This window comes from Pinus tabuliformis, chromosome 9 (genome assembly GCF_031772625.1).
Source record: "Pinus tabuliformis cultivar Carrire ecotype Pingquan chromosome 9, CPIR1, whole genome shotgun sequence".
Lineage (NCBI taxonomy): Eukaryota > Viridiplantae > Streptophyta > Pinopsida > Pinales > Pinaceae > Pinus > Pinus tabuliformis.
This window is the reverse complement of record NC_142307.1, coordinates 1,363,709,396-1,363,724,914: the sequence shown is the minus strand read 5'-3', so window position 1 is coordinate 1,363,724,914 and position 15,519 is coordinate 1,363,709,396. Positions and strand designations below refer to the sequence as shown.

Here is a 15,519-nt window from a genome sequence, read left to right as displayed (position 1 = left end):
GAAAGGGACTGTTTCATACACTAATAAAATTGATTATAAACTAAATTAATTTTAAATTAATAGTTATTTATAAAAGTTAAATATATAAATATTAGAGTGATTTAAGGGTATGATAATAGAGTAATTTTAATTTATAATTATGATATTATTAAAACAAAATTTGAAGCTTTGTTGGAATACCTGACTTTTCTTAGATCTTCTGTTTGAGATCTTGCACCAAATACCCAACCTAAACCCTTATAATTATTGATTTCCCAGCAAGAGTTTTAACAAAAAAATGAAAATATGTTATCGTTGACTATTGAATTCCTTCATATATTTTGAGATATCCCACAACCTCGAACATTGGAAGGGGGTCCATTTTAACTGTCCTAGATCTATTGAAAGAACCACTTTCCTTAACAGATCCGACATAAAAACTTACATATAGATATGGCTCTGGAGAAGAACGGATCTCAGATCCTCCATGCCCACAAATATGCCCTTGATGAACCGCTAGGCCGATTGACCCCCATACATGATTAGATCTGAATAAAAACCATAAATGAATGGAAAGTTGTGATCCATAGGATCTAAAACCCCAATCTCCGCAAGATAAGAAGCAAGACCTATATGTAAACAACGATAAAGCCACCTTCGTTGAACTACAAAGATCCATTGCATAGATCTATTGAGGGACACAAAAAACTCATATAGGGAAAACTCGATCTCATATATATATATATATATATATATATATAATTTCTTCTTATTTTAAGTTTTTTTCCCTAATAGTTTGATTTTTATTTAAAGATAATAAATCTTGACTAAATTTGGGAATGAGGAAAATTGTACTTTGTAATATCAACACTATTAAAAAATGTTATTACGTTTCAATTTAAAAAGAAATTATGATAAGATAAAGATTAGAGAATAATAGTAAATTAAAGTATTATAAGGAGATGATTAACCTTGATTTAAAAAATCAAAAGTATCTATTTATTTAACCTTATAAAAAATAAATCAACCAAAGTGTAGATTAGTTACAAGTTCAAACCTCATGGGATGTTTTGTTAAAATGTATTTTATACATCTACATTATATATCAATTTCTAATATTTTGTTATAACATTAATTTTTCTAGAGTTTTAATTCATCTACACCGTGAGACATAAAAAAAATGTTTTTTTCGAAACTTTTTAAATGTAAAATTAAAATTGTAAAACTAATCACATAATTAATATATTTTTTGGATTAAATTTAAAAAACCAAAATTTTAATACACATTCCAAAAATCATCATCATTAATATTATCAATTATTATTGATAATAATTATCATACCTCAGCATTAATAAACATAAATACATATAATACATACAAAAACATTAAATACTTAAAATTATATATAAAATAATTAAGTTCACACAATATTTTTATAGAGAAAAACAATATTTTTATAGAGAAAAATGATATATAAATATTTGCTTAATTTATAAAATTTTAGAGTCGAGAATTTCCCTAACAAATATTCAAAAATAACTGATTTGAATGTTTGTGTAAGGCAATTCTCAACTTTTAATTTTTTTTTAAAAGAATTTATTTATACAAATATTTAAATAGAAAAATTTGAGTTTTTTTTTTAATTAAAATATAAATAAAGTTATTCATAAATATGAATGAAACAAATCAAATAAATACCAATAACAATGGAATATGAGATAAAATTTGTACAAAGACTGTACACAAAGGACACAAGTGGACAGTTAGTAGAGTCCTTGCAACAATCAATAACCACAAGTTATGAAGACCAAAAGATAAGACACGAGGGACTCCATACAAAACTTCATAATGTGACACTGTATGAATGTAAAGTTATAAATTTACAAGTCTCAATTGTGGTTATTAAAGACCAGAACGACAAGACATGGGACACTCGTTACAAATTTTCATCATGGGATGTAAAGTTATAAATTAGGAGTCTCAATGGCCAATTGTAGGGCCATTGAGGGAGGCAACCCTTAGAATCCAAGGGTTGGTTTTCATGATGAGTGTGGGGTTAAAAATGGTGAATCATCATTTAGGAGATGTTACCAACATGCCAATAATGTACACAACACACTATAGAAAGCATGATGAGGTCGCTCCAAAAGGAGTCAGAGACATTCATATTAATAAATTAAAGTGATAAAAAATCTTAAAGCAAACGAATTTTACCCCGGGATTTGGGGGTTTTCCCGAGATAACTCATGGTTAAAAAAACATGTTTTTTACTCGGTCTTTTGGTACACATTGGGCCTTCTGGTTCCGCTGACCGTTTTCAGGGAACAGTGAAAGCATGTGGTTATTGCGTACAATTAGCGAAGAGAAGGTTTCTTCGCTGGCCGTTGACAAAGATAGTATGCCAGTAGGTCCAGTTGCCACGCTTTTAATAAATGTCACGTCAGCAAAGTTTTTATTGGCATCTCTGTCGTTTTTCGCGGTGTCCGGGAAACACGAGGAGGATCTAACGACGACACGTCACGTACAGTTTTTCCATTACCGTGACGCGCACCCGGCGGCCGTAAATTCTCTTTCCCGGCTTCTGAGTTTGAAAGGATCGCAGTCCACGATGATCCAGATGCCATTGAGCTGTCAGAAGCAATCGGCGAAGAGGGCCGCCGCGCCGTGAACTGGCATCAGATCCGACGGTGCAGTTGGATCCCGAGGTTGTGGGACGGAGCGCAGCCCGTTAGATGAGCCCCTCTGCTTTAATTTCTCGACATAGGATCCGGTGGATGATTCTTTAAATTCTTGTCAAAGAATCCGGTGGATTGGATGAATCAGACGTGGGAGCAGGTTGGATTTGTATATTCACCTGGCGGGAAGGAATTTACTGAAATGCTTTAATCGAAATGGAACTGTAACTAAATGTCGTCATGCCTTGAGATATAAGTGCCACATTTAATTGACGATGCCTACCGCATGGTCATATTTGCAGATCAGGGACGCGTTTTTTGTGAGAGGGGGATTAAAGCTCACCCGTAGGCGGAGATAACGGGATATCAAATTCATTTTTATTTGATAGTTTTCTACCTATGAGATTCATATATTGCACAATCCGAATATAACAGCGATTTTTCAGGTTGTTGGATTTGTTTCAGGCTGTAATTTCAATAAATTTGTCACTGAATTTTGTCAAAGATTGGCCAGCAAATTCCAAATGAAAACACACAAGCTCGGCCCTTTAGGTTTATCATAACGGGCTTGCAGTCGGTCAGGTCCGTGCTCCTTGAATGGTCGGACGCGGATTTTCTCTCAATCTATTGGACAGCTTGACGAAATCCGGGCTTGAAAAGGTCGAATTTAGACGTTCTCAGACGTGACGAGGTGTAATTGTACACGTCACAGCTTTTTATATTTTTTTCACGTTTACAGCATCAGAAGATCCGTCAGGATACGAACCTTCATACCGTTTCGTCCGTCCAGGGTGTCGGGTTCTGACCACGGGCTTTACAGGTAATATTTTGAGATGGATGATCATACCTCTTCAGTATACGGCTTTCTATAATTTGATGGTGGATGGTATGTGGTGTGAATTTGAGATTTGGGGAGCTTTGTGTTGCAGGGGTTGGTGAAGATGGGGGTCATGTCAAGAAAGGTGCTGCCAATCTGTGGCAATCTGTGTTTCTTTTGCCCTGGTTTAAGGGCGCGCTCCAGACAGCCCGTTAAAAGATACAAGAAGCTTTTGGCAGACATTTTTCCTAGATCGCAGGTAAGTCTATTGTAATGTCCTCGTATTGAATGACAGGGTACCAAGGCTGTGTCGATTTAGGGTTCTAATTCATATTTCCGAGCACCTAATTGGAAATTGATTGGCATCTCTGATGAGTAGGAACGGGTTTCAGACTTGATCTTCAATCTGAAGTGCTTCTGACAAAATCCCCCATCCAGGGCAATGTTTTCCGTAAAATCAAATTCATCGTTAATTCCCCTCAAAGGCCATACTGAAAGTCTCAGTAGAATTAATTCGAGCTGAAAGGGCATTTAAGGGCGATATCCACCATTTGTTGAACGAAATTTTATCACATAAATATCTTGAAGGACAGGCACTGTTCGCTATTTGTTCAAGTTAACGCTTTAACATAAGTCTGAAAAAGCTCCTTCAAAATCAATTCCCGAATATGAACTTGCTTGTTTGAAATCTCCAAAATTCCTCATTCATTTCATTTATAGACATGGATTTTGTCGATTCTTCCTTAGTCACAAATTTCCTTAATATGGTATCGTTTACAGAAAATAACAAAGCTCCTCCAAAATCAATCCCCGTTTATGGACTTGTTTGAAATCTCCAAAATTCCTCATTTTTTTCATTTAAATAGGCATGGATTTTTGTCGATCCTTCCTTACTCACAAATTTCCTTAAAATGGTATTAGTTACAGAAAATAGCATAGAATGGTCCAAGCATTTATCCTCTCTTTTCTGACATTTTCTCTTTGGCAACGTGCATAAATTTTAGTCATTGCACCATATCGCATTCTGTATTTTTTAAATAAGTATTTTCGGTTTTATAAATTCTATCTTATGTTTCATTACTGAACAATAAGAAGTACGCCAAGAATCATATACCTTGGGGCCAAGGTTGCACAGGTTACTCGTTCTTCCATTGGTTAGTAAGGCTAGCGTGCCCGCTTTGGCTCCGATCTCAAGAGAATGTGCGCATTTCCTGAAATGACAATCTTAGCTGAAATCTTTTCTAGTCAGCTTTGATCTAAAAGTTGTGACTTATCCCAAATTCATGAAATATTTCCTTTGAATTGAATGTCATCCATCCAACCCCATTATGCAACCAGATGCGTAGTGGATAGCAGTGGGGTTCACATCCATGACTGCATATAATGATTGACCTATCCTGATGCTTATGACAGACTGCATGTCCTTCACTAAAGCCGTTGTTGTGATCAATGATAAGCGAGGTTTCAACATATGCATCTCTATATGTCATATATATAGGGTTTTCTGGAATAATGATGGATATGCATATTTGGGGCCCTTCCCTTGATCTAATTTTCCCTTTTATTTTTTCTTAGGGTAAAACCTGTTTTCTCCTGTGGGGAGTCATGAAGTATGAACTACATCTCTGTGTTGTTGGAGTCTTACTTCAATGTGTTGTTTCATTTCTTTCAAAAACTTTGGACCATTTGTTCATTTGTCCATGTCATCCTTGTGCAGGGCAATGCTATTCTTCTGTGTTCTCCCAATTTTATCAGATATCTCTACATGAACTGATAGAATTTTCTCTTGAATTAAATGTGGTCAAGGGCTTTTAGCTCCTAATCTATATATTTGTAATTCAATTTCTAGTACTTTCGGTTGTTGACATAAAAAATGCAGGTTCTAGTAATTCCTTTCGTCCACATGTTAAATGCTGGTTTTAGTTTGAGGTTTTTGTAATTTTAAACTACAAATTGTCTGAAGGCAATATTATGTTATTATTCATTTTTTGGGAAAAATTTAATGTAGAACAAGTCCTTCTGTAGCTTGGCGATGATTGAGCTTCAGAGATATTTATGAAACAATGTTAGATCCGACTGCTTAGCTTACTTTTTTAATCAAAGAAATTTAGTTTTAAATGGTCCCATTGTGAGGGTTCACAAATGTGGATAATTTTTTTCCTAAGGAATAGGAGTAGTTAATGAATTTCTACTAGGTAGAGTTCGACAATTTGATACAGCTATACTTACAATCATGTCTACTGATCAAATGTAAGTTGCAACTATATTGTCCCATTTCCTGTATGTTAGCGTGATTATATTTCTATCATTACAGTAAACCTTCTTGCACAGATAACATAACTGTCGGAAGAATGGGTGATGCAAAAGCTGATCAACTGAGTAGAATTTACTATTTAGCCACTTTATGATAGATAGTGCATAGAAACCTTGCATTCGATTGGACATGTTGATGTGGGTCTTTTATTATTCTGTCTGGTTTACACATATATTAAACCGAACCGATGTACTTATTTCTCTTTGCAGGATGAGGAACCAAATGATCGGAAGATTTCCAAGTTGTGTGAATATGCATCAAAAAATCCTATGCGCGTTCCCAAGGTTTAATTTATAAATGTTTTAAAAAATATGATTATTCGAGAAAGCATGTGTCGTTATAATGGTTTGCCAATGCTTTTCTTGGTTCTCTTTTCTGTAGCTTATCTGTATTTGACCTAGAATTCTTCACTGCATTTTGCAACAGATCACAAAATATTTGGAGCAGCGGTGCTACAAAGAACTGAGAAGTGAACATTTTGGTTATGTCAAAGTTGTCATGCGTGTTTATAGCAAGCTACTATCTTCATGTAAAGAACAGATGTAAGTACTTGTATTTTCAGGATCTAGAATTTTCTCTTATGTGATGCAAACCAGTGTTGCAAATATCTCTGATTGTTCCTGGGTTTTTCTGGTTGCTGATTTGTCCGATATTTTCAGAATCTTTCAGGTTTAAGTTTTTTCTTTCCAAAATTTTCCTATAATTTCTGATATTTTCCCTGATGTTTCTGATAATTTTCTTCCACACCCTCAGCAATATATTCCCTGAAATGATATTGCAACATTGCAAACACATGTTTCTATATAGTATACATCACTTCTTTTGGAACATTTAGTTGAGCTAAATTTGCAATTTATAATGATGGATTCAAATTTTGCAGCAGGTCAAGTAGAGCCCTTATCTATGCTTAAACAATGGGTTCATGTTTGAGAAACAAATTTTGGAAAGCTTGACAACAGTTTTTTACATAAACTCTGAAGATGCTTGACTAAAAAGCACCAAAAGCTTGCTGTAGTTCATATGTAGTTATTGTCTGACAGATTTTTTTTCCAACTTTTGTTACCTTTTGAGATCTTTCCCAAATACATCGTAGCAGCTTAAAAAAATGGCCTTTCAAGTACAGATAAGCCTACCACACCCTCAGCAATATATTCCCTGAAATGATATTGCAACATTGCAAACACATGTCCCTGTGCATCACTTCTTTTGGAACACTTAATTGAGCTAAATTCACGAATTATAATGCTGGATTAAAATTCTGCAGCAGGTCAAGAAGAGCCTTTATCTATGCTTAAACAATGGGTTCATGTTTGAGAAACAAATTTTAGAAAGCAATAACAGCTTTTCATATAAATGTTGAATATGTTTAACTAAAAAGCACCAAAAGCTTGCTGTAGTTCATATGTAGTTATTGTGTGACAGAAATTTGTTCCAATTTTTGTTTCCTTTTGATATTTTCCCCAAATACGTTGTAGCAGCTTTAAAAAAATGGCCTTTCAAGTATTCATAAGCCTACCGAGTTTTGCATGGAGAATGGATGACCTGCTCATAGGTGAAAGCTAGCAAAGCAAAACACTATTGCGACTTTTGCTGCAGCTGGAGGGGTTGTTATGGTTTCCAACTGTACAGCATATATAAATTTTGTTTACACTGTTATGCTATGTTTCTTGTGATATGTTTTTCAAATGCCCTTGTCGAGGTTTCTGCTGGCCCTTATGTCTCTAGTCAGATGAAGTAATGTTCAGAATCTTGATTAAATTTTCTGTTGGAATTGCCTTTTCACTAAATATCTTTCTTATGTTACATCAGCTTCTGGAAATGGGTAATGGTAGGAAGATGGTTTCTGGAAATGCGTAATGGTAGGAAGCTAGTTTCTGGAAATGCGTAATGGTAGGAAGCTAGTTTCTGGAAATGCGTAATGGTAGGAAGCTAGTTTCTGGAAATGCGTAATGGTAGGAAGCTAGTTTCTGGAAATGGGAACAGCAAGGGCCTGTAATGTAGGATATGGCAGGAGTAGCCTCAATACAAATGATTGGAAATGATGTAAAACTTAGGAAACACTAGGAAATGGTTCTGGAAACAGGAAGAAGATTTTGATATAAAATTTCACTAAATCAGAATGATAAAATATAAACATTTGAAAAATAAGATTCAATTCATAAATGTCAATTTCAGCGCCTGGGTGGCAGCTCATTGGCGATGGCTGTGAAAATGAAGTGTTATGTACCAGGAGGTTCGAGGTTCAAATCCCTCCTATTCACCCATGTCTATGAAAGGGGAATACGTAGGCACCTAGGGGGTTATAGTGGTAGCTGTCAGAATCTACCCCATGTCATGCGAGTATGGAACCGGCCCAGTTGCCGATTCCTCTAGTCACAAAAAAATGTCAATTTCAAATGATAATTTCAAAGTTCAGATTTAGTAATTCCATATTGCATACCACCATTCAACATAGATGATGAACATTCAATATTGTTATATAATTCACGGAAAAACAATTGCAACAATATCAAAATGGAAAAATGGTCGAACCAACTGAACACTAAAAATCTAAAGTTATCTGGTACTGTTACCATCTTCCCTGGGCATTATGCCTTAGCAGGAATGGTCGAACCAACTGAGCTATCCCTTGTGGTTCAAAATAGGTTTTTTGAAGGAACATATGAATTCAAAGTCCTCTCACTATCTCCTATCAAGCACATATTCTTGGAGTCGTTTTCTCTCTTCAGTGTTGAAACCACTCCATCTCTCTAATCATTGGAAATATTTGTAGTGTATATTTCTTGTTTGCATTGAATCATGTATTCAATTAAAATGAAGTGAGAAGGTTTAGAAACACCAACTGTGCATGTGACCTGTTACAAGGACCTTAGCCTCCATAATTATTTGAGCAAATCAATAATTTTTTTCCATATCCTTCGATGAATTATTCAAGCATGCATAGCACAAGGGGTTCAAAACAAATATTGAAACTGCTTCTACACATCAACTGACAAACAGATGCTGCATCTGTAAGCACTTGAGCTACATTTGAATTTCCAACCTCTTAAATAGCCTCTCTAAGAGGGGGCTCATACTATAGAACTTTGTCCTTCAATTTTCAGTAGGAATCTATTGCCTTAGTAAGGACCTTCAGAAGAGCTGACGATGATGTTTAGCAATGGATGTGTCTCCTATCTGTCCAACCATCCATATAATTGAACAACCATAACTTGCCAAAGGCTGTTTTTGGTCCACTCTACTCAAGGGTCTATTGATCACTGTGTTTCTCAGTTTGTTGAAACCATAAGGCCTGAAGCCTTTTGGGGTTTACATGATAGATTTCACTATTTTTTCACAATAAGGTGATCATGCAACATTAAAGGGATTTCGCAGGCATAAATAATATCAACAGCACCATTCTCTACTTGCTTACACTTTGGAATGTTGTACACATCCCTGAGACTTTTTTAGTGGTTTTATTTGTTCATTTTGACTTTGTTACTTCCCATGGGTTGATGCAGTTGTTGAAAAGTGGAGGTGGTTGGCCTCTTCATCTGTTTGTCATCATACCCAACTTCAACATCTTCTTCATATCTACCTCTTTCCAAGAAAGGCAAACTTTCATGATGCAACCTCAAGATTTCCTGGTTTGTCTTTGGGATTTTTCTGACAATCCTTAACTTCACACCCCTTTTCAGGTACCAAATGCCCCTTCACTCTTGTATCGTTGCCTTAGCATTCAAGGATGCAAAAGGTGCAGTGAGGTGGCTTCCCCCAGTATTCTTAGCTCGTTTGGAAACCAAGTTCACATGTTTCATTAATGGTGTTCTTGGATCACAAAAATGCTTTCTGTAGTTGGGAATGTTAGCTCTTTTAGAGACCAAGGTCACATATTGCATTAATGGCATTCTTGGATCTGAAATGCATCTGCTTTCTGCAGTTTGGTGGAAGCCAGTGCATTGGAGCCAAGAACACTCTGGAAGGATGGCATATTTGCTGTGTTGTTTGAAAGGGTGAGGAATAACTTCAAAACCTTCAAATAAATCTGGACTTTTAACTTCTGCAAAGAATAACAAAGAAAGAGAAATTAGAATCTTTTGACATCAGGGAAACTCTCCTTTAGAAGAAATCCAACTTTAAATTTGTCTCTTTACTGTCGAAATGTTGTTGCTGCTGTCCAGAAGGTGCCACTGTCAAAACGAAAATGGTCTAATGAAGTGAAAAATGATCTTCGTCCAACCTTAATTCTCTTTATTTTCCCTCTTTTTCATTTTAGGATTTGGAGGCCATTATGGGGACCATCAAACCCCCTTTTTTTCTGTTTTTAGCTTAAGAAAAGAAAAAAATCAGCATGGGGTGCTGGGAACACCAAGGCGTTTCATGAAACTGCCAAGAAATGTCTAACACGTTTTTGGAAACATTTCAGCAGTTTCCTGATATTTCTGTGCTCGCAGCTGACTGGAAATAGCTTCCCTATATTTTTCTCTTGAATACAATTTGAATATTCTGTCCTATATTTCCAGGATTGTTAATATTTTATAATAACATTTTGCAAACAAATTTTGTTTGGTAAACTCTTGTTTGGTTGTTTTGACATTGTGCATGACATAACTGCTTACAGGCCTCTATTTGCTAGTAGCCTTTTAACTATTATCCGTACTCTACTGGACCAAACACGATATGATGAAATGCGTATCCTCAGCTGCCAAACTCTTGCTGATTTTGTTAACAGCCAGGTACATAATCTTACAAGTTGTATTTGCTGTTTCATTAGTGAACTCTTCAATTTTTGAGAAGCTGCTTTAATTATATTTAATGATTCTTCTAACCAATAACATTTCTGAAGTAGAACTATCTTGATTCTTGAAAACAGATGGACAGCACATACATGTTTAACTTGGAAGGTCTTATTCCCAAACTATGTGGGCTTGCTCAAGAAATGGGAGAAGAAAGAAGGTGTTACCTTTTACGTTCCGCTGGACTTCAAGCTCTTTCATCAATGGTATGTTTTCATTCTTGTTTTAGTTGGTGCTTTAATGTCTTCCCTCCATTTTGTTGTCTACGAAGAATCTGGGACGCTTTATGGCACTGCTCACTGAGTTTCTCATCTTCATTCTTTATTAATCACTTACATCATAGATAGATAGCTTTCATTAAAAAGTCCATGAGGCAGCTGCATGGGACAAAAATAGAGTTTCTTCAGTCTTGATTAATCACTTCCATGATAGATAGATAGCTTTTATTAAACCACCTACAGGGCAGCCATATGGGACAAAAGAAAGTTCACATTTTGTGCAACATTTTTCAAAGTGCTTAAAGCAAAATATTACAATAAAAAGAGATTGCTGTGTAATGGCAGGAACCAAATAATGTCCCCAGTCTACTCATCTAGGTCCAATCTCCTTTGCTTTGCATCAAGTGTTAGCTGCCTCATTGACTTTACTTTCATCAACCTGCTTCTTGCTTGCATCCTTTTCTCAACCAACTTTGTTACTTCTCCTACTATTATCCTCTTGGAATGTTGATCTTCATTGTGCAAGTTTGATTTCTCTCTGACTTTTATGTACACTGCACAACTTAGGAGAAAATGTTGCTTTGTTTCCACCTCCCCATTTCCACATATCTAACATAGCCCTTCTTGGAACAAGTCCTTTCTCTGTTACGATATTCCTGTTTCACATCTCAACCTATGGGAGCTGGTTCTTAGCTGCACTCTTACCTGCTTTTCGTGCCATAGATCTTATTAGTTTTGCATTTTGATTTCTTCCTGTTTGTGGAAATCATCATGCAGTATTGTTGTTTTCTTTTGATGTGTTTTCTACTTTTTCACCTTCTAACATTCATGTACATGACTTATCATCTCTTTATGTGTTGGGCATTTTTTTCATCTATATCCCACTCGTCAACCCATTTACTGGGTTGTAGATTCCATTTGTTTTCCTTCTTTTCAGCTCATCTTGGTTGATTAATTTTTAACTGAATATTGTCACTGCTCATCGCTGCCAGTTTCTATGCATACAGAGTCAACTTGCTTAATGCATGGAATTTCATTGGATTTAGTCCTCTTTCAACTAGAATTATATCATTGCGGGTGTTGTGTTTTACTCTTAAACAATTTGTAATTAAGTGTTTATATACTTATTCAAACTGGTTTCACTTGTTTCTAGAAATGCTTTGTCCATGCTACTACAAGCTCTAGCACCTTAGTGCAAAGCCTCACTAAGCAACCTAGATTGAGACAACAATGAGTGAGTTACCATTGTCACCTCAATAACTACTACCCCATTTTTGTGTTTAGACACAATCCACCACAAGGGGGGTTTCCCTAGTAGATCTTAGGGGTCATGTAACCCAATTAGACTTAGGCTAAATGCCCTTGTAAGGGTTCTACAACAAGATTTCACCCAAGTATAAGTATGGAATGATTAGGGTTTTGGGTGATTTATGGCATATTTCCAAGAGAGCAAGTTAAAGGGTTCCTAAGGCTTATTCTAGAAGGCTTAGGTTAACCAACAAAGGTTCAAATAGGTTCCCAAACACACAATCAGAAATTTACACTTGGCTGTTATAAACTAGGGTTTTAGTCAACAATTTACAACATGCAAATAGTTTACAACAACAATAAAATAAAGCCTCAGAATCTACGATAAACAAGTGCACAAAATAAGTCTAAATAAAAAGTAAAACAATGAAATAGCTACAAGAATCTTCAATGGTTGAAAACACATATAACGACACAATAAACCCTAGAAGTCAAACCGTTGCTGAAATCACATGTAAAACGATATTTTTACTTTTTCAAATAAATGCATACAAATCCTGACCCTAGGACAATAATCTCCAAGGCAAATAATGTTGAACAATAAATGATTTTGCTGTAACCTACCTCAAATTTACCCCATAAAATTTAAAATAAAAATATTTAGTTTTTTTGAAGGATTGGCATAAGAGATAGGACTAGTGCCTTTCTCAATCTAGGGCTAATGGATTCTAGGAGTAAAAATCCTTGGAATAAAAGAGATTGATTTGGATTCTAAGAAATTGAGGAAGGAAAACCTGTGTTCCTCAATTCTTTAACCCTAGCGTCATTCTATCTTCTTTGGAGATTGAAAGGGAGGAAGCTAAACCTATGTTACTTGAAGAGAAACTTGATGAAAATCTTGTACAAGGAGATTTTAGAGCCATAAAACATCAACAAAACCTTGTGAAAATTTCATTAAACCCTAATTCATTAACAAGAACAAGATGGAAGAAGATAACTTACATTAACATAGCACATATCATCAAAGAATCACCAATAATCATCCAAGAGAGAGAACCGTCCATGAAAAATCCAACAAAGGAGATTCACTACACTAGTGCTCCATAGTGCACAAGAGGAGACCAATTAGCTAGTGCAAGTTATCTCCAAGTGTGACAATTATCTAAAGGAAATTGACTTCCCTCTATTTATATGAGGGTAACCAAGTTGATTTGGACTAATTTAGCCTAAAAGCCCTAAAATAATAATAAATTACGATTACAAGTTGGATAGGTTATAATTTGACCCCCAAAGATAGATAAATCAATGATATATTGTAAAATTATAATACCTCAATTAGCCCACACGTGTGAGTTAAATTCCCTCCAAGGGTGACAACATTATCCCAAAGGAGTGTCTCTCCACGAAAAGTGCAATAAATGGATCAAATGGGTGCATTTCATCCCAAAATGTCATGTGCCATTATCAAATGGATGCCTAATTAACAAGCAAGGCCTCCCCAACCCAATGCCATTCATAAAAGTGACCACGTCATCCTCCCAAGCATCAAGAACATGATGTCATAATGCTTGGGCATGACATCATCATGGAGAATAGTTTATCGCCCCCTCCAAAGGGATCCCAAATTCCCATGTCATCATCATCATCAAATATTCCTAAAAAACAGGGAAACATCCATCAAGTATGTGCAATGCCAACTTGGGGATGTCTTGTCATCTTTAGGGTACAATTTCTCTTAAGGCAACGTTCTGGCTTTGGAGGGCAGTGTCTAGGGACCTAAAGGTTGGTGGAGGTATCATCAACTGTGTCAAGGCATCCCAAAGTTAATGATCCTCAATAAGTGCCCAATGTCCTTTGTCCAAGTGTACTAAGTCTTCATCAAATGGGTTTGGACATCCTCTTTGAAGTGCTAGAGAAGCATCATGCAATCCCTCAATGGATGGTAGCTCTACTTGGGAACAAATATCTACACATACTCAAGGAATCAAGTGAGATCAACATCATGGGTGCGAGAACCATAATAGTATTAGAGTGGGCCATACTTAATGTTAAAGGCATCAAAGTACTTCATATAAGCAATATCTTCAAATGTCTTCCTAGGTTATGATCTGTACACAACTTACCATGCATGGGAGGATTATTAAAAGACCCTATTAGATGCTTCCAACCATATGGGGAGGAACAATTCCTAGGCCAACCCTTTGAGGAGATAGGTATAAGTGATGGGTGAAATGGACTGGGCTGTACTTCATGAATGGACTGGGCTGTACTTCATGAATGGAGTCATAGTCTTATAGTAGGTTATATTAAACCATTATCCATGAGTTCCTTTGTAGAGGGAGCGCTTAGCAATGCGTGAGTTACATTCCTTGCCTTTTTTTTTCCAAGCCGCTATACATGCCTTTTTATTTTCTTTAGATGGCTTGTTAATACACTTCATTGATTAGCATGTAATAATAAGATAACCCCATTCTACGATGGGTATTATTATCGCTTCATCTTGGCTAGGATATTCGTAGAGAGTTCCTTTTACTCTAATAGGATTGATATGCATGGATACTCTTAGGGATGAGTGGCTATATTAGAGAGGGTAGAGCTCATGCTTCTATTTTGCTCTTTCTTTCTTCGCATCCTTTGCCATTCTTTTGTGTTTTAACATTTGGCTCATGATCTTTCCTTTTTATAGTTGCATCAACCTTCGGTATATGCAACCCTATCTTCTCATAGGGAAAAGTCAACAATGAACTAGTGCGATTGACTGACAACAACCAATCAAAAGATGGGACAGTGGAACAAAGGGAAAAGATGACGAATGCTCATTATGGATAACATGGAACACTACCATCATCAGTGCCTCCTATTTGTGCCCCTCCTAGACATTGAAAGAAAGGCCCTAAGGAAGGTTATATTGGATTAGGGGCAAGTGATAACTACCAAGGTGAAACAAGGGAACAAGTGTACAACCAATAGTGGGTTGTCATCCAATTCAACCTGTACCACATACCAAAATGCCCTTAAAACATTAAATGAAATCACTTGAGTACAAAAATGGTTAGTGAACCTCACAATACATGACCATCCTTCATTGGATGAGCAAGCTAGATGAATAGATGCATTGGTTAGAGAGTGTATGAGAGGCATATGAGGTTGGCTATCTGTGGGTTGTGATAGGGCTACCATTAACAAACTGTGTCATAGGAGAAAATGTCTCTCCTTGGACCCGAATGTGTGGGTGGTTAAAAGTCCCCAAATGTTGCATCCATATAGAGGTATTGGGGTTATGAGTGTTTGGAAAGAGAAGTGCAACATTTGCTAATCCTAGATCTATGTTGTCTTCTATCTATTTGGAGCAGGAAAATTGCTTTCCATCCTCCTTTTTGTGTTTTCATTGTGCGTGTCCTAACTTAGCTTATCATTAAAATCTAGTCCCAACGGGAAAATACTTGTAGTTTTGGCTAGTCTTGATCAGTTTGCTTTTAAAGCTAATTT

The 15,519-nt window shown here is 36.1% G+C and overlaps 1 protein-coding gene and 1 non-coding gene across 2 annotated transcripts in view; one reads left to right on the top strand and one right to left on the bottom strand.

Moving 5' to 3' along the window:
* The first annotated feature begins 2,564 nt into the window (after positions 1-2,564).
* The window catches only part of LOC149153571 (protein SEMI-ROLLED LEAF 2-like), a 63,195-nt gene continuing 50,240 nt past the window's right edge, over positions 2,565-15,519 (top strand). The window contains exons 1-7 of the mRNA XM_089445317.1: positions 2,565-3,000; positions 3,102-3,475; positions 3,585-3,731; positions 5,996-6,070; positions 6,213-6,328; positions 10,390-10,504; positions 10,642-10,770. Of these exons, the coding sequence (XP_089301443.1) occupies positions 3,597-3,731; positions 5,996-6,070; positions 6,213-6,328; positions 10,390-10,504; positions 10,642-10,770 (570 nt within the window). The 5' untranslated portion in view covers positions 2,565-3,000; positions 3,102-3,475; positions 3,585-3,596. The remainder of the gene's footprint in view (positions 3,001-3,101; positions 3,476-3,584; positions 3,732-5,995; positions 6,071-6,212; positions 6,329-10,389; positions 10,505-10,641; positions 10,771-15,519) is intronic.
* LOC149153572 (U6 spliceosomal RNA) lies at positions 5,144-5,247 on the bottom strand. The gene has a single exon (XR_016263859.1). It is a non-coding gene; the product is annotated as a U6 spliceosomal RNA (small nuclear RNA).